General features: G+C 43.5%; 1 protein-coding gene across 1 annotated transcript in view; it reads right to left on the bottom strand.

Annotated features, from left to right (window-relative positions):
• Window positions 1-11720, bottom strand: part of LOC307234575 (alpha-2-macroglobulin-like protein 1) — a 35601-nt gene extending 23881 nt beyond the window's left edge. Inside the window, exons 1-20 of the mRNA XM_080006368.1 lie at window positions 11582-11720; window positions 10572-10752; window positions 9101-9257; window positions 8817-8869; window positions 8263-8283; window positions 7499-7667; window positions 7309-7393; window positions 6877-6991; window positions 6374-6488; window positions 6165-6274; window positions 5911-6069; window positions 5504-5734; window positions 5122-5185; window positions 4834-4979; window positions 4174-4323; window positions 3488-3670; window positions 3279-3372; window positions 2970-3123; window positions 2203-2428; window positions 1260-1386 (exon numbers count right to left, since the gene is read on the bottom strand). Of these exons, the coding sequence (XP_079862494.1) occupies window positions 1260-1386; window positions 2203-2428; window positions 2970-3123; window positions 3279-3372; window positions 3488-3670; window positions 4174-4323; window positions 4834-4979; window positions 5122-5185; window positions 5504-5734; window positions 5911-6069; window positions 6165-6274; window positions 6374-6488; window positions 6877-6991; window positions 7309-7393; window positions 7499-7667; window positions 8263-8283; window positions 8817-8869; window positions 9101-9257; window positions 10572-10752; window positions 11582-11664 (2623 nt within the window). The 5' untranslated portion in view covers window positions 11665-11720. The remainder of the gene's footprint in view (window positions 1-1259; window positions 1387-2202; window positions 2429-2969; window positions 3124-3278; window positions 3373-3487; window positions 3671-4173; window positions 4324-4833; window positions 4980-5121; window positions 5186-5503; window positions 5735-5910; window positions 6070-6164; window positions 6275-6373; window positions 6489-6876; window positions 6992-7308; window positions 7394-7498; window positions 7668-8262; window positions 8284-8816; window positions 8870-9100; window positions 9258-10571; window positions 10753-11581) is intronic.
• Between the last annotated feature and the right edge of the window lie 7531 nt (window positions 11721-19251).

The raw sequence follows: 19251 nt of genomic DNA, 5'->3' as shown, positions 1-19251 counted from the left end.
CATTAAATATCTTCTCTTTGTAGTGTATTCAATTTAATATAGGTTGAAAAGGATTTGTAAATCATTGTATTCTGTTTTTATTTATGTTTTACACAATGTCCCAACTTCATTGGAATTGGGGTTTATATATATATATAGCGTTTTTAACTGCCCCCTCAGTCACTTGATCCTTGCGTTGGGCCTGTATTGAGGTGTGTAAAATAACTCCACTACTGTATGTGCAGACATACTAGAATGCTTAGAATTGGAAAGATTTCCCAAAAACATCTGCACACTGGCCCTCATAAGACCTCAGCTTGGTTGATTTTTAACCTCTATGTTTAAAAACAAAATCGAATGGAAGCCAAGATAATTGATTACTTTTTGAAGGCCTTTCATTAGTTGACTGGTATTACAAAAATACAAATTATAATACTTACTACTGATACTAAGGGGACTATTATGCAAACCTCAAGTGCACATACATTTGGGTCTCTGATGGGCCTACTAACACCCAAACTGTGAAATACGACAACCCACTCAGTTTTTCGTGGGGCTCTCATTTCAGAAAACATGTGATTGGCGTGTGAACAAGCCGTTCAGATGGGGAGCAGCAGCTCATTTGCATTTAAAGCAACACACACAGAAACAGCGGGGGGAAAAGAGGCACGTTAGAACGGCTAAAATCCATAATCTGAGTGTATCTGAGTATAATCTGAGTATTTTCAGGAAAAAACTTCATACATGTTTTGGCTGTCAGTCTGGCGTGTGTGCCGTGGAAAATTTGCCCCCTCTTTGATGATCTCTAATACTGCATAAAACCTACCAATGTGATGGAATTAAAGCTGTTCTGCGAGGGCTTAAATTCTGAAAATGTCTTCAATTAAAAAATTTCTGAAATTATAACATTTCATAAATTTCCAAATTTCTAAAATTCTAGACTTCTACAAAGAAATGTATGTATGTCAGTCTTAACTGACATATTGAACATTTCATGTTCAATATCAGGCAAAAATTGCTTGATTTTGACCCGACCCGAAGCGCCTCTTTTGAGGCACTCTGACATCACCCAGTGGGTCTCTCTATTGCAGAGACATATCTCTCCCCCCTCCCCTACAATCATTCTAGAAATTGCATTTGTAAATATTTCCCAACAGACTGAAACAAGAGCCTTTACTCTTTGGTAACTTGAATGAACCCGAGTGACGGAGAACAGAGTTAGTATCACGGCGGAACTCGTGATGATATGGAACTGACGCCAAGACGGCGGCGTGGCTCACCGAGGGAGGCTGGCGTGACGATCCACCGGAAGGTCTTGCTCTCCTCTCCGCACAGACACAGGCGGTACTGGCAGCCATCACACTCCCTGAAGGTGTAGTCCTTGGACAATTCCAGAGATGCCTTCACCTGTGGGGAAGAGAGGATAAATAAGCTGGATCAGTGCGTGGCTGGAGCAAATACATGGCGCATCTTGTGTTCCCAGCCTGGAATTCCCCATCCTGAGCGAAAAAAAAAACAGGCATGGTTTTGGTTTTTAAAGGGGACCAATTTTGCGAAACTCACTTTTTCGGTGCTTGTGCACATACTTTTTGGTCTCTGATAGGTCTACTAACACACAAACTGTGAAATAAGACAAGTCCGTCGACTTTTTTGTGTTCTTATTCAGAAAACATGTTCTGAAACGACCTGCTCAGCTTTAAATCAGAACCGCCCCCCATCTGACTAACTCAAACAAATCTTTGAAATGAAAGAGTAATTCATACACGTGATGGGACACACAATCGCTCCCTCTCCAATGTCTCCATTAATCCCTCCCTCAGAGAACATACAGAAGACCCAAAAAGTACTTGAGTTTTTGATGAACGATATCATATTATTCTTTTCGAAGGCTTTAATGCGTGATCGGAATGACAGCTGAATAGATACAGGGCTTTTTTTTTTTAATTATTATTATTTTCGTCAAAAAATGAATACACTTCTGTCAGGGCTACTTTAAAGGTTTTTTTGTATCGACTAAACCCATTTGTCCTTCATTACTTTTCATACACCTTTCACATGTTAACAAATAACTGAGTAGAAACATCGTCCACCAAGGGTACAGCATAATGGTAGTTTTTACTCAAAAATAAAAGCCTAGCTCTAATATGAACCCACTTTTTTCCCCGCCCGATAAATCTCCGGGCGAAATTGTCGGTATTGTATGACAGGCGGCACAACATTTACCATGATGCATTTGGAGAGGTAGTTGAAGACGGTGGCTTTGAGCGTGAACACCTCCCCACGGACGACGGAGTAAGGCAGCGTCAGGCTGACGAAGAACGGCTGGAAGGCGGTCAGGGCGGCGTTGGGGGACAGGCCGAAGCCTACCGGGGAGGTGCAGAACGCTCCGGCCGCCCACTTGGTGATGGTGTCGGGGACGGTCTTGTCGATGCTCGCCGTGCCGCTGTCCCTGTTGAAAGTCCAGCGAGAAACGGGCCTTGAATTTTAAGTCCAGAACAAAATCTGGTGTAGAAAACTGATCTGGGACAAGAAGAAGCATCCCTATTTGTCACACGCTTCAAATGGTGGTCTGCTTTTAACCCATCCTGATTTGTCCTTCCTCTGGGGGGCAGCCGGGAGCAGCATACGGCGTGACGCCCGGGGACCTAGTTACAAATGTCAATCACTGGTCAGATGACGATGTTCTGCATGTTTTTGGTGGAGGTCCTGACTGATGTTACATGGAAACCCCATGTGAACATGGGGAGAACATACAAACTCCACACAGAAGGGACCCTAATCGGGAGATGACCTGCTGGAGCACTGTGCCAAAAGTGCCACACAACGAGAGGTTCCTACGTCTCAAGAGCCAGACCTACCTAAGATGGGGTTTCAGAACTTTAACGCAGATCAAAATGCAATAACCTTGATTTTAGGTAGGGCTTTTGCTTGTCTAACTGAAAATATTCAGCTCACGAAATGTGGTGCATTTGCTCTCCTGAGGACATTACCCAACAGGCACCAGGTCCCAGATCCAGGTCTCAGGGAAGTAGCTTCTGACCGTCGTCTGTGACTTGTCTTTCTTGTTTGAGTCTTTCTTGGGTGAAAACGCAACGCTCTGGACGTCATCCATCACGCTGGACTCGTCAAACTCAAAACCTGCATCTATTAATGTACAAAATAATAATTTCAGTAAATCCACGCTTACCCCAAGGGATCGGTTCCCACAGCCGATTGGTTGGAGATGGAGCACCGTGTGCAAAACTCCACGGCCCAAATTCACACCCCCTCTTCCCACGGTCAATAATAATTCACCAAACCATCATACTCCTCTTCCAGAAGTTCAATTTCTCTTTCGTGGCAGTCATAAGGTTTCTTCACATCTGAGTTGGTCACTATCTTCATTCCGATTTCCTAAAAGGTGAGGCAATACAATGAAACTAAATTATTTTTAAAAAGTTCTACGCCAAATGATTAACTATTTAAGGGTAAGTTGGACATTTAAGGAGAGTATCTTCAGGATTTTTACTTTAAAGATGCTATAGACGTCGCTCTTTTCTCTGGGTAAGTAGATGTACGACCGCCTCCGCCGAAAGCGGGGGTCCACCTCCATCGCTGGCTCCGCCAGGAGGTTGAAGCAGGGGTATGGGTCAAAGTCCTCCACCTGGTAGCTGTAGCCGGACATCTTCTCCACAGGCAGCTGGCTGTACACCTAGACATTCGAACGGTGGAAGCCGTTACAACTACAAGGGATGAGCAGCTTTTTGATACAGATCTGAGAAGAAGGGAGGAATGCCTTGAGGGAGTTTGGAGCCGGGGTTTACTTTACGGGGATGGGGGGCAACAACAACATGCAGCAGAATAGTATATACAGTATGAAATATTTCTGTCGAAATGTGAACTTGTAATACAGAAGTTAATTTTTTATTGTCATTTTTTTGTATATTGCCATTTATCTCTTGTTCATTTTTTAGCTTTATTGGTCATTTTTTTCATTGTTAATTCTTTGGGTTTGTTGTATATTGCCAAACATTTGTAGGTTTATTGTTACGTTTATTTTTATTGTTTGTTTGTTGTTCATTTTTGAGAATTACTGTATATGGCCAATTTTTCTATCTTTTGAGCCTTAGTGTATATTGCCATTATTTTCATTCTATTACATGTCTATCTGGAATTGACTTGGAAAGCCCGCCCCCCCCCTCAAAAAAAACATACAGAGTCAACGCTAAGTTCCTTCTCCGTCTGCAGCAGGAGGACGCTCTGATCGATGGCCCTGACTGAACACAGGGAGCCGGGCTGAGCCTGCAGGTTCAGCGTGGTCTTCTCCCCTGGGAGCTCCTGGAGGGAGGAGAACTTCAGGGACACCTGCATAGGAAAAGCCAACGGAGGCGCCGGTTAGATCCCTTTTTCCTTTGGTTTGTTTGTGGTGAAACTCTCAAACTCTTGGCTAAAGAAGGGGAAGAAGTAGAACACATCCTGAATTTCAAAAGTCACCTCCAGTATTTTTGAGCTGTTGAAAGTTGTTTTATGGCTCTCTGTGTTGGAATGAAGATACCCCACAGTCCATTCAATACAATGTTGACCAATAACTCTTTCAAGCGATAAAAGTTCAAAATGGTACCTCACAAAAAGTGACTAAAAGATTATTATTACCGTGAAATAAAACAATTTATGAATAAATCAAAACAAAAGTCTCAATTAAGTTTGTTTATCGCTGGTTGCCATGGTGTTGCGTTGACATTCAATTACTCACCACACACCGCTCATTTTCCTTTTAGAGACTAACTGAGGGGGAAAGCGGGACATGAAATCGGCTGGAGGCGGCCTGTTAAAAAGGACACAGGTTGTTTGGCACAGGGAAGGTCATGGAGACACCTTGTTCTTGAGGCAGAGTTGAATGGGGAAGTTCTGGCTGTCCGCCACAGCCTCTCCGCCGGGCATCACAGTGTATACCACCAGCTGGGCGTATGGTGCCAGGTCGGTCAACCGCCGCAGAGGTATGGAGAACTCCCCCTTGTTGACTGGGACAGAGGAAGAGGGGGGAGGGATAAGGCAAGAGGCATGACAACGAAACAAGGTGCAACCCTATGAAAAAGGTCAGTGAGAATAAGCAGTGGTATAAGTGGAATAAGCAGCAAACTGCGGAAGAAACTAAACTTATACCTATTCCTGCTTTGATGGCCACTGAAAGGCGGCCATGCTGGACGATTTCGCCTCTGGACATGACCTAAAAACATGTATATATATAAAAAAAATGGATAAAAAGACAGATGACAGAAAAACTCACATATAGCAATATATAAAAAAAAAAAGTTATTTTATGTATATATATATTTATAGATATATATACATGTATATATTTTTTTTAAATATTAAAGATATAAAAAAAAGATCAAATTATTATGACTCTAAATACATCACATGAAAGGTGTAAAACTACATATATTTTATATGTCGTCTCAGAGCACTGAGATATTTACGCCGCTATCCCAGCATTAACTGCACTGAGGTAATAAAAATAACTCATGAAATAAAGTCATATCACCGTATAGAAGAAGTCCAGGACTTCCTGTTCCTTCTTCAGCTCCCCTCCCTGGATGATGTACTTGGCGTGCACGGCTGCGTCCTCTTTGCAGGAGAACCTGTGGCTGCGCTGCATGAGCTTCAAGAAGCTCCTGCTCTTGGAGTAAAACGGCACCACCCGTTTGTAGTCGTTGCCGTACGTCGGTACGCGGCCTTGGGGAGGCGCCTGCAGCTCTTCCTTGACAAATCTCGCCTGGCAGCAGAAATCAGAACACACATACGACTCGTCGAGGATGGAAAACACATGCCCCTACCCCCTCTCGATCCCATTTGACGCCATACAGCATTATTCCATCGCTTTTGCGATGACAAGCTTTTTGGGAAACATTCCTGTGTTTTAGGTGAACTCCAACAGATAAAAATAGGAACCTGTAAAGACACCCATTCCTTCCAGAGGGATGTGTCCAGGGAAAAGGAAGCCAGGCCTTTGCGGTTGGTTGTCAGGCTCACGTTGTCCAATCCGGCGTTGACCTCCAGATGGACCAGCTCACCAGCCAGCGGTTTTGAGTCCGGACCGGTGACTTTGACCTCAAAACGTGAAACATGATTTAACCAATAAAAGTCATACTGCTTTCTTGCTTTTTTTTTTTTTTGCAGTCCCACATTCTCATGCTTTAACTCACCATTCCTTCAAATGCGATTCCCGGCTTGTAGGCGTCAGCGACGTCCACGAAAGTGACCGTCCGCATTCTGTTGGTGAAGCTGGACCGCCCCCTGGCCTCCAGGACAACCCCTGCAGGCGACGACACGGGCACACCTTGCGGTACAGCGACAGGCGAAGAGAGCGCGTTCGCCCGTGAAAACCCAAACTAGACGGAAACTAAAAACTCACCGGTCCCGTGCTCCTCCATTTCAGCTTCCACCTCGAACGTGTCCATGTAAACGTTTTTTCTGGGCGCGAACTCCGTGATGTTCAAGGTGTACGTCGCACAGCCGGCCTTGTCCGTCTAGGTCAGAGGAGGCGGATGTTGATGTGTTGGCCCTCAGTTCAAACGTTTGGGAGCAATCTTATATATTTTTTATTTTGTTAGCTCCAACAGCTAGCTACAGTAACCACTGGCCTGATGATTGACCTTTGAGCTGTTTAAAAAGAGTCAATACCCAGTTATCTGTTGGACTCGTACTGTTTACATTTAAACCAGGAGATAAATGAAGTCCAAAGTCTTACATTTATTTATTTATTTTTTAAATTCACCGTTTTTTTGGGGGTTTTTTTACACTAATGCTGATAGCTAAATAAAGAAGACTTTCAGTTCCAGAACCTTCCAGATATGACCATGTCTCTAAAAATAAACAAAAAAAAGAAAACAAGCTGTTGCGTGAAAAGCGACTGACCGTCAGCTCGGTCTTCTTGCAGATGTCCTTTTCTAACTCTTCCCTAAACCAGCGGCGGACCCTCCTGCAAACCTCTGCCTTCACGACACCGAGCACCGGCTTTCCATACGTGTACCTGGAGAGCAACAAAAAAAAAATATATATATATATATATTTATATATATATATATATTTTTTTTTAATGAATTGATTTGTATGCTTGGAAAAAAACCTTGGAAACTTCTGAAGCGGAAGCTTTGCAGTCGGCATGTGTGCCGCCACACTAGTCATACTAGTAATAACATCATCACAAATCAATATTCCGCCTGTTCTTCTCTTTAGTAAGTAGCCGTCTAATCATGTGCAGCGAAGGGTTAACTCGGGGGTTCATTTGCGATAATGACAACATTATTCCATTATTCATTCCTCCGTAATAACCGTGGAGACACTCACTTTGCGCAAACGGTGACAGTGGCTTCTTGGTCCAGAATGGTGATGACTTTGGGGAGGTTAACCGTCACTTCATACTTTGGCAAAACTGAAGATTAAAATATTAGAAAAAGAACATGGACACCCTATCAGTACAGGAATAAGAGGTTTGATCGCTTCATTCCCAACAATGAAGGAGAAGAGCATCTCAGACCGTAAGCCTTGATGTCGAAGTTGTGCTCCATCGTCTCTCCCTCGTCGGTCCAGGCGGTGATGGTGTAGGTGCCCTGTGCCGCCTCTGGACTCATGGCGTGGGAAAGGTCCAGAATGCCGCCACCGGCCGCCCGGTCCAGCCACTGGGCGATGCGGTTCCTGTTGGGGTCCTACACGTCCAGTCCAAGAGACCATTTTGATTGTTGACTGTTATTTATTTATTTTATTTTTTTACTTCAAAATGTTCCTTGTTTATTGATTCAGAAGCAAATAGGCAAAAAGTAAAACAAATTGTTTTTTTTCTTTTATTACTCAATTCCCTGACCAATATAAAAGAAATTTAAAACAAAATTAAAGTATTTGTGGGTTTACAGCATTTTTTTCCCATTTGAAAAGGGAGCTGATCAATATCTTTTCGTTTTTTTTGTTTTATAAATAATTTCAATTTGTCTTACCTGAAGCTCCACGGTTTTGTATATAAATACAAATTAAATCAATCTAGATTTACTAATCTGTGTTGTCTGATGCAATTGTTTTTCAAAATAAATTGACATTTCTTTTTTTGTACTCTGTGCAACTAGTCATTGCACAGAGTAAACGTACAGGCAACGAAGTACAAGGCAACGAAATGCATTTCTCTGCATTTTACCCATCCTAGTAACTCACAAGTTTTACTTATCTACTGTCTAAAGCCAAATAGGCTCCATTTTTTTTCTCGCTCAATGAATCATTTGTTTATTTTTTTATAATTTTAATTAGTCTTACCTGAAGCTCCACAGTTTTGTACTGAAAGAAATGAGGGGAAGGAAAAAAATATTAAAATAAAAATAAATTTGAATCTTGACTCTGAATGCTGATTGTGAGAAAAAAAGAAAAGAAAAAAAAAAAGAAGCTTGACACACAAGAAAAGAGGCCCCTCTTCAGACCTCGGTCACATCCACAAACACTCTCTCTCAATAAGTTAAATATGAAACCATCACATCTGGGGTGGCACACGAGCCAGGATAATCACACAAATTGGATGAATTCCAAAATACTTACTTACTTTGCCCCTCGTGCTCGTGCTTGCACTTCGTTCATATTTATTGTCACAAACTGAAACACTTTGCTGCGCTATTGATTCAGATGCTTGACACACACACATACACACACACACACACACACACACACACACACACTCCTGACCCATAATAGACCTCAATATTATCTTTTTAGCATGATCCAATGGTAGAAAACCGTTGATTACACTCTCACTCTCTCTCTCTCGCTCTCTCTCTCTCTCTCTCTCTCTCTCTCTCTCTCTGGAGAACAAAACTTACCATCTGATTTAAAGGGATGAAACTGGAATCCAGAGAGACTATTCGGAACCGAACTACAAAGAAAAACAGTATGAATTATCATCAAATATATAAGTATGATTATTTGAAAATCATTTTGTTTCAGTGACAGTTCAGAGAGCCACGCATATAGTACAAAGCCAAGCGCCCATCATCAATTAGGACAATATACGTCCAATACAGTATCTTAATCCCACCATTAGTGGGTTTAGACAATTAATCCTTATTTAAATAATCTAATTAAACAAAAAAAAAAACGGACGTACCAGTCTGTCCCGGTTTATAGATGGGCTTGTCCGTCTGGATGAGGCGGATGAAGGATGGGGGGTTGATGAGCACTTTGGTTTTCTTGCTCATGGACTCGCTCTCCCCTCGGACCGTCACGTTGACCGTGGCGACGGTGCTGGCGCTCACCACAGGGACCTGAAAAACCACCCAGTCAAAAAGTTGATTAGAGTGATGGATCAGACATGGAGTCAAATTTGTGATGAAAATAAATGGTTTTCTGCATAAGGGGTGAGACAGTGCACTGAGGCGTCAATCGCCTGTTCAGCAATGCACCGATCTTGAGTGGGTTCGGGCGAGGCTTTTTTGTTTTGTTTCGGTTATTGTCAGTCAAAACATGACTCTTGGTGCACTGGCACACTGTTTATTCTCTGTTTGACTTTTTTCCAGGTTTTTTGGATTGATTAGGGTTAGGGTTAATGCATACCTGTAACCTGCTAACCGTTTACTTGCCGAAAAAAATGGTTTGAGGATTCTGATTCTGGTTTAAAATAGGTGTGATCTCATGGACACATCGAACAGAATTGTGGAAAACAAATGTCCATCACAGCCCTCGAAATGTCATTGCACCATTTGTCAAAATCATAAACTCATTTCGCTCTCTTGGGGGGGGCGGGTTGTAGAGGGAGGAAGTCAGGGGTGCAACAAACTGGAAACATCTGTTGTACAAAATAAACATTTGAAGCAACTCACTCACTCACTCAATCTCTCTATCTCCTTAAAAAAAGGGGAATGGGCCCCCTACTGCAAGCTTTGGTGGCGTAGAGTGAAGACAGATCCCCACTTACCCTACAGCAGAGCAATGACTGCAACTAAAAACAAACTTCTTGCAAGTGCTTCCACTTACAAACCCATCAGATATTACATTACATGAGAACGAGGACACATATCTTGATGGTTGGTTGATTGGTGTGTGTGTGTGTGTGTGTGTGTGTGTGTGTGTGTGTGTGCGTGCGTGCACATGAGTGTGTGTGTGTGTGTGTGGGCGCACGCGCGTGCGTGTGTGTGTGTGCGCGTGTGAGTTTGAGACTGAAAACAGGGAGGTGGGGCAGGACAGGATTCTTTTCTTTTGGGTGGAATGCAGGTGAAAGAACTCTTTGTTTGTTTGCAGGTAGAAAAAAAAGCTCAGTCTAGTGGGGAAGGGGGGCCAAACGTTGCTGAATACGCTTGAATCTGAGAAAAAAAAGGGAGCCGATTCATGGAAAGGGGTGGGCGTTGAATCAATATAAGAAGCGCGATTACATAGCTTGTTTGGTTACGTACACAACCAAAATGTCAAAAACCTGGACCAGAGCTAAAACCGTCAAATCGTTAATCATTAATGTCAACACCCAGGATGGGACGTCGAGCTATCTGTCTTTGAATCACTAAATAAACAAACAAACAATCAAACAAACAAACAAGCAACATCATCATCATCGTATGAGGTCGCATCCCAACGTTCCCACAGACCTGGAAGGTTTGACAGCGGTAGAAGTCCTGCGTGACGGCCTCCTCCAGCAGGACGGAGCTGCCCGACTCCAGCTCCAGGGACACGGTGAGGACCACCCGCTCAGTGGGGCCGTGGATCTGGGCACACAGTGTCTCGGCGCTGCCCCCGGTCACCTGGGAGCTGACTGTCACCGCGTAGACCCTGGGGGAGGGGGGGGGCGAGGAGGAGGATGGACGTGAAATAACAACAAATCAGCGTCAGCCTCTCGGCTTCCCACATTGGTGAAGGAGTGACACAATTTGATGACACAACCCGTTTGTATCTATGAAGTAAAAGCAATCCGTGGCCAGGCGTGCCAAGCAAATTATTCTATATTCTATGTCGTTTCCTCTGTGTTTTAGGGTCAGAGGTTCACCTCATGCATGAAATATTAGGATTGTGCTGCTTCCACTGATACATACTGATAAAGGACAACTTTTATGGAGATTTGATGTGTTGGTATAGGGCAGTGATTCTCAACTTTTTTCAAATCAGGGACCATCGATTTGACACACATTAGGCCACTCCAATCAGAGAAGGGTTTGTATTGTTGTTCGATATGATTTTGGTCAAAACGTCCATTCCTATCTTTAGGATAAAGTTGGGGAGGCAGATGATCGAAACAGTCGTTATTCTTCATTCTGTGTGTATCCAGTTTGATTTGAACTTAATTTATGATGACGATCGATTGGAAAACTAACTCTTTGAAGGCATTAGTATGAGTCGAAAATAACACACCTTTAAAGGAGGGGAAGTCAACCAGCGCGGTGCGCAACACACGCAGCACAGTGCGAGGGAGATTGCGTAACATCAGCGCCTCAACAAGTCGCATGAATACTGGCCCGTTAAAGACGCAAAAAAGGACCACTAAAATAAATAGTGTCACGTCCTGCTACTAAATCTGGCAAACGTGCAATGCATATGCCCCCTAAAAATGTGCACCCTCAGTTTGCACCACTTTACGAGCCTATGGAAAGTTTGATGTACTTACGTTTTATTCAGATGCGCCGATGTCGCACTTTGCACAAGCGCAGACGCGATCGTCAGCAGCAGCGTTCGCAGGACAGGTGCCATCGCGTCTGTCTGGGATGTTTGTCTGTTTGCTTGTTTTCAGGATTGGACACCTCGGGGTACCCGCTGAAGCAGCCAGATCGACCCCTACAGAGGGCGAAGGGCAGACAGTTGGTGTTTATAGCCAGGCCCCCCTCCTCCAGTCACTCCCCTCCAATCCGTTGGACCTTTGCTGCCTCCTCCCCACTGCTGCTGGGGTCCAAAAAAAAAAAAAAAGAAGAAAAAAGTACCTCCCTCCATCTGCCAACGATGTTATTTGAAGAATCCAGCCAGTGCCAGTGGAGAATGCTTTGGTGAAATCGGTGTTATTAAATTCGTAATCCGTTCGATTGTTTTGTGAAAATAAAAAATAAAGAATCCATATTTGATATTTATTGCATATTTATTTTGCAGGAACATAATAGGAAATAATGCAAATACATTGCATAACGCAATGTATTTGCGTGATGCAAGTGCTGTTTCCATCGTTTGTTGGCGGGGTCCGCCTTTCCCATCTAGGATGCAAAGATCGGATCAGGGAGCTCGCAACAAGTGAAAGGCTGCTGCGGTGAATCTCATGAAGCAGCATGACTAGTTGTGGTCAAAATAAAGGTAAACTCTAAGACAGGAAAGTAACTGTCTTAGAGCAAAGTCGAAAAGTAAAAAGTAAAGCTGGATGTTGAAAACCACATTTGGCAGTTTCAAATGAAATTCTGGGACTTACGGTGAAATCCACCCAACATAGACGATCTGATGGATTACCACTTTAAAGTTTGATATGGTGATGCAAGGTCATCTGGAGAACTTGGCCCAAGCACTTCCCTGTGACCACAGCATGCCACTGTTTATTGAAGACAACAGAGACACCAGACTGTAATCACATGGGGAATTTCACCAGAGGGTATCAAAATACTTCCTTAGAGATCCTGCCTTGCTCTGAGAATTCCAACTAAAACCTAAAAGCACAACGGTGTGCAGTCAGCGGAATGATATGTATACATTTTGTCATCAGGTAAGTGGCATATTTTCATTGGATTCTGTAGGCGTGGAGGCCTTTCTGATTACAGGAAACCGTATTATACGTCCGTTAGATTTTCTAATTTTTAACTGAGGCCTTATTAAAATGTAGCCTCTTAGGTGCTTACATGCAGTCCAACGGGGAAAATGTTAAAGCCTTTAAAAACATGTTGAATCTCCTTTTTCGAAAACTCACAACACTGTCAGGGGTAGCAGTAGTTGCAAAGTGGTCATCTGGCAACTGGAGGGTTGGTGGTTTGATTCTTTCCTCCTCCTGGCGAAGGGACACCTTGGCAAATCTGCCATTGAGCAAGACTCCTAACCCCTAAGAGCTCGATCCACCGAGCTGGTTGTCTCCTAAAGCGCGTTGAGTGGTCTTAGTGGCGAGACAAGCCCCATATAAATGCAGTCCATTTAAAGAGCTGTGCATTTTTATATGGGAATCAACATTCTAATAAGGCCTGGGTTGAAAAAGAGTGAACCCATCCTTTAACATCAACCCTCACTGTCATGAAAGTTGTGTGTTGTTATTTTTTTGTCCCACTGAAAAGCAGATTTCTAGTCTTGTTTAATTAACACCAGCCGACATACAGGATGATTAATTTATTAAACCGCAACTTGCATTTTGCAGTCAAAGTTCAGACGTCCTCCTCCAGTTGGGTGGGTGTCTGTTTATACCACCAGGGGTTGCATGGTGACAGTTTCCACGGTTCTTTGCACATGGACTTCTTTCATGTCCACCACGAGCCTTTGATGTCTTATGTAAAAGAAAAAAAAAAAACTCTTTCAAGACTGAATACAGGCAACATTACAACCGTGCCCAAACGCTGGTGCTGGATTTGCATCCGTGGAGCTGCGTGTCAGTATGTCTTTGCATCCGAGGGTCCCCCATGTCGCTATATTTTAACCCATACCTTTTAAAACCAGGATGCACAATTTAGTCTGGAGGTCTCGTTTCTATATTGTACTGGCCTTCTTGCAGTAAAAAACAGGAACATCCCATTCCACAGAAAGCTTTTCCGTCTCACGGCCATGTACTGTACTAAAAGCAGTAGTCAGAAGAGGGCAGCAGACCAATGGGCTGAGCTAAGACTGGAGGCCTTATCCATGGATCACTTCTCTATTCTAGGGAGCGGCTCATTAAAATGAAAATGTGTCTATCCATTTTTCGCTGAGGAAATCTGCATTAAATCAATATTAACCCCCACCCCCGCCCCATTTGCCCCATAAAGATTTTTCATTTACCAGTGGTTGGCGAACTCAATAAAAAAAAAAAAAAAGCCTATACACCCAATACACAATTGAATGGAGTCACAGTAAAATACATAGAGGAAGGAGGGGGAAAAAAAGATCGGGAGGGAAGGAACAACCACCAGCGAATAACAAAGGGAAGTCAGCGGCTGTATGGGGATTTAGATGTTCAAAGGGAGCGGCTTACGCCTCTGGGCCGCGCAGGGCCCTCTTGAGTCGGTGAATGAAATCTGTTGTTTTAAAAAGCCTTTATTGGAATCCACACTTCTACCAAAATGTTGAAGATAAAGGGACAAACAGAAGCCCAATGCGCCGCTGACATGAGCCTGACGATGATCCTGTGGAATCTCATGTCAGCGTGTCCACGGGAGAGACCGAGATTGCCGCGGTCGGGTGTAATGAAGATCCACAAGGTTCAGCCGATGCAGGCGTGCAAACGTGTGTTTTGTCTTTCGGGATGTGTCGGGATTCAGGCGGTGGATACAGTTAGAGATCCGCCTCCGTTCTGTAGTTCCTCCCGGTGCGGGATTCCTTGGTCTCGTAAGGGGCTTGGGGGTTGGCTATGATGATGACGGTGGTTGGCGATGGTTTCGCTCTCAAACCCTACAACAGCAACTACAGCCGGGGCTTTAACCCTCTCAAAACACTATCACACCTAGGGTGGACGATGGTTGACGAAGCTTGACGTTGGTTTCACGATCAAACCCACCATCGCGACAACAACCACTGCTTCAACCCTCCACAAACAGTCGCACCCGCTATGGGCGATGGTTGTTGATGGTTTCACTCTCAAAACCACCACAACAACAACAACTGCCCTTTTAACACTCTCCAAACACTATCACACTGACTATGGGTGATGGTTGTTGATTGTTTTACTATTACACCTAGAACAACAACCACCCTTTCAACCCTTGGCAAACACTATCACGCCCACTACGGCGGACGGTTGACGATAGTTTCACTATCAACCCGCCGCAACCGCCCCTTCAATCCTACACTACCGCACCCACCATGGACCTGATCTCTCTCAGGTAAACCTCACAATGACTCACAAACCTGGACCGCCTGGACTTTTCCCTCCATCTCTCCCTCCCTTTCTCTCTCTCTGTCAACCTCGCACACACTCCCACACTCGTACTTGGCACCGTCTCAGTCCTGTTCGCAGCGTAGCAGATAGTGGAGGGCTCAGGCTGGAGGTGTTAGGTGGGGGGGGCCTGTTTGAACTAGTGTAAAACACAGTCCCCTTCAGCGCCCACATCAAAGGCATGGATTACCAACAGCCTGCCGTAATGAGGCCGCGGTGACTTGAAAACCCGCCGGTTCCCGGGTACACTCTCTCCTCTCCCCAAAACCACAATATTGCGATGGGAGGACGGCGGTGGAACACCCTGAGAGAGACAACAGTAATCTAGTAATGTGGTAACAAGCTATGAAATCTTTACACGTTCAGTTGTGTTGCGCTTCTGCTTCTGTCCCGCTCTGCCCCGGCCTAGGCAGAAGTTTCCGTTTTTTGGGGGAAAACTTCTTCCAAAGTGACGCCATATTGATGCAGGCCGTAACGACAAACACCCAGATTAATTAACATTCAGACCCGCAAGAAGACGCCTCGCTGTATTAGTGTATAACCCGCCGTGTCCGTGTCGGCGTGCATGTTCGCATACATAACCTGCTGCCGCTGAGAGAGAGAAAGAGGGAGAGAGCGAGGACTTGGGCGGGGGGGGACAGAACAACTGCCACAGCGAGGCAGACGGAGGATGTGTCTTGTCTGTCCATGAATCTTCTTCTCTCCATCCCTCGTGGGGCAGCCTGATTGCAAAGTCAATGTCAAATAGACAAATGAAATATGCACGTGTTGTTTTTCTCCATCTTCTCAAACACGGCAAATTAAATTAATCAAGCAGCCATACTGAAGTGTGGTTGTATGATAATAAAATGTTAAAAATCGTGATCGTTTCATTGTCTTCACCAATAAATAATAGAACCAGTAGGCATACACATAGACATACAGACCCATATAACTAGACAGATAGACACAAATAAGTTCTCTATATGTGTATTTTGGTTTTACCCTCATATAAAATAGATTCTCTTTGATACTTAAAAAAATAATAAAAGATTAACAAATACTAATAATACAGTTTAATTACAATCTTGACGTCATTGGAAAATTCAAAAAGCACTAAAATATTGTTTGAGAGAAAATATGATTTTAATTGTACTAATTATTACTATTACTAAGTATTATACTAATACTAATTACTATACTAATACTATATATTATATTTTGATATTACAGAAATTAAATTCAAAGACTTTCAAGTCATTTTCAAGGACACAAAACAAATATTATCAATTTTCAATGTGATCTTCATAAATTGAAATACCACCTATCATCTTTGTCTCACGGTCTATTGTTTATAATAGTATATCTACTGTATATATCTATATCTATATACCTATTATTAATCTCATTGTCATCTACTATTATAAGTGTCTATTTTCAACCATGCTGGATTCAACTGACATTTCCCTGCATGGCTTAAATGATGTCGTAAAAGTGAAACAATTTTTAATAACAAAACCAGGGGAGATGATGTCACAAAGCGCCCCCACTTCTCAAACTAATCACATCTCGTCAGGGTTCTGCTGCAACACTTTTTCCACAGATGTCTGCTCCAAATGTACATCAACATTGATCAAAATCAAACAGCAATACTCCTGAAACGTACGTGTCTGTACGTACCGCCGTTCCCGTGTTCCAGACACTTTTAGCCCGAAAATCTCCCGGAGATTAAAAATAATAGAAGAAGAAGAGGAAGAAGAGGAAGAGGAAGAAGAGGAAGAAGGAGAAGAAGAAGAGGAAGAAGAAGAGGAAGAAGAGGAAGAAGAAGAGGAAGAAGAGGAAGAAGAAGAAGAAGAAGAAGAAGAAGAAGAAGAAGAAGAAGAAGAAGAAGATGAAGAGGAAGAAGAAGAAGAAGAAGAAGAAGAAGAAGAAGAAGAAGAAGAAGAAGAGGAAGAAGAAGAAGAAGAAGAAGAAGAAGAAGAAGAAGAAGAAGAAGAAGAAGAAGAGGAAGAAGAAGAAGAAGAAGAAGAAGAAGAAGAAGAAGAAGAAATAGAAGTAGGTCATAGACAAGCCTTGTCAACGACCAGCCAAGCTCAGAAACGTATTACAACACAATTGGAAACACGCAAAACATTATTATTGTTATCGTCTTTCGACGCGAGGAGAACAAACGGTGTAATTAACAACGTCACAAATTAGCGGTAATGAGGACAGACGTCTTAGTAAAAAAAAATAATAATTAAAAAAAAAAGCCTCCGTTGCAATTAACCTCCCCCCCGTTTCCCGGGTCCCCGAACGTGGCTGGTGTGTTCATTCAGGCCCGCGTTGGAGCTTAATGATTTAATTTGTGTTGGCTTATTTAATAATATATACTTATTGCACGTTATTCGCGATCCCGACCCCGATTACAGCGGAGGATACGACGACCCCCCCCCCGCCCGCCCCCTGACGGAGAGCGACGGCAGCGGCGTCGCTCTCCGCGTGTCTTCCACCGGGAACACTTATCAAAACAATGCGCCGGGCTCCGCTCAAGCGCAGCATGGCTCACTCTGCCGCTTTGAAGTCGCGCTGTTCTGTTGTTTTTTTAATCTGTTTGGCTCCTCTTGCGCTGTCGTCCTTTCATTCACTCCGAATCGTTGGGAAGACTGCGCGGTGGGGTGGAGCGTTCATGCAAATATCGCGCTTTTTTTGCGGGTTATTTTCTTCTTTTTTTTTTTTACGACGTAACGGCGTCGTATTTATTCAGCCCTTGAATTGGGGTCCGAGTATGAAAGAGGTTAAATTGTCAGCGGCTCCTCTCCTCTCCCCCTCTGTGTTTCTGCGTTCTGCCAATCCCTGTAAAAAGTTAATGTAAGCGGGATTCGCGGGGAGCGCTTTGCCGGTGATGAAGTGATGAAATGATGCTGTAACCCGCGCCAACGCGCCATAGGAGCGTGTGCCCCCCTCCGCATGCACTGGGCTCTTCTGGAGCCGCAGTAACAATGGAGGAGGGAGGCAACCGCGAAAGGAGTGAAGTCAATTTTGCCGGGGGTGGGGGCGCATCTTAACGATCCATTAAATCGTACATATCTGTTATTCCCTGCATTGTTTTTGTGTTATTGCACCGATTTACCAAGGTTATTATGATGATTAATGTACAGTAGTGAGTCCTTCTCCTTGTTTTGTTCCCTTTATTTTCACGATTTTTCATGGGTCATACATTTACCTTCCTTGAAATGAGAGTAATTGCATTTAATTAAAATTGCAATTTGAATTACGTGGGTGTAATTAATATGCTGGACAAACAAAAACAACAAAACAAAGAAAAGCAACTGAAATTGTTACTTCCTTTAACTCTGGTCTACTGGATCAAATATTTATTTCAAAAATAACTACACTGATTGAAGTGTAGAACTTTTTTCCAAGCAATTTATACTTGGAAAATACTTGCACCCCCCCCCCAAAAAAACCCCCCAAAAACAACTAAAGAATAACAACAACTGGCAGGAAAGGTGATGGGGATCACAACAATCTCATTATTTCAAGGCTACGGAACAAATTCCATTAGGCACAAAAAATAATAATAATAAAACATGATACCTGGTCTGAATGACCCTGGAATTGCTCTGACATTCAAAGAAAATGAGAAGGATAAGTCCACACCAATAATAATAATAATATTAATAATAATAAAACAAAAACAAAATATGAACATTGTAAATATTGGGGGTGGTGGGGGGGTGGCAGTGAAAACCCCTGTGGCTAAGAGGATGTCAAAACATGTTTTTATTTTTTATTTAAGAGTGGTTGCCTATTACTATAGCAACAGGAAGAGCTGCTTCAATGGGGTTTGGCTCTAGGATGAGAGCTGGGGCTGCAGAAGTGGGGGGGTGGGGGGGTGGACAGTGCGTGGTGGTAGTGCTTTTACTAATGAGGGCAGTGGGATAACGCGAGCTGTCGGACACCTGTCCTGACCTCTGCATGTCCTCCCCGCTGCAGAATGTCGGTCCAAAACCCGTCCCGCCGCGTTTAAAAGTACAGGCACACCACCACAACCAAAACCAAACACTTAGACACCGTGAAGAGACTGTAAAGGATAGATTCAGTCTGACGACACGCAAGAGTCATTCCATGAGATGTGTAGTCGTCTAGTAGAAATACACTGTCTAGTAGCACTACACATCAAGTAGCACTACACTATCTAGTAGCACTACACTATCTAGTAACACTACACATCTAGTAGCACTACACATCTAGTAGAACCACACCATCTAGTAGCACTACACATCTAGTAGAAC

The sequence above is a fragment of the Zeus faber genome (genome assembly GCF_960531495.2).
Source record: "Zeus faber genome assembly, chromosome: 9".
NCBI lineage: Eukaryota > Metazoa > Chordata > Actinopteri > Zeiformes > Zeidae > Zeus > Zeus faber.
This window is presented reverse-complemented; position numbering and strand designations above follow the sequence as displayed.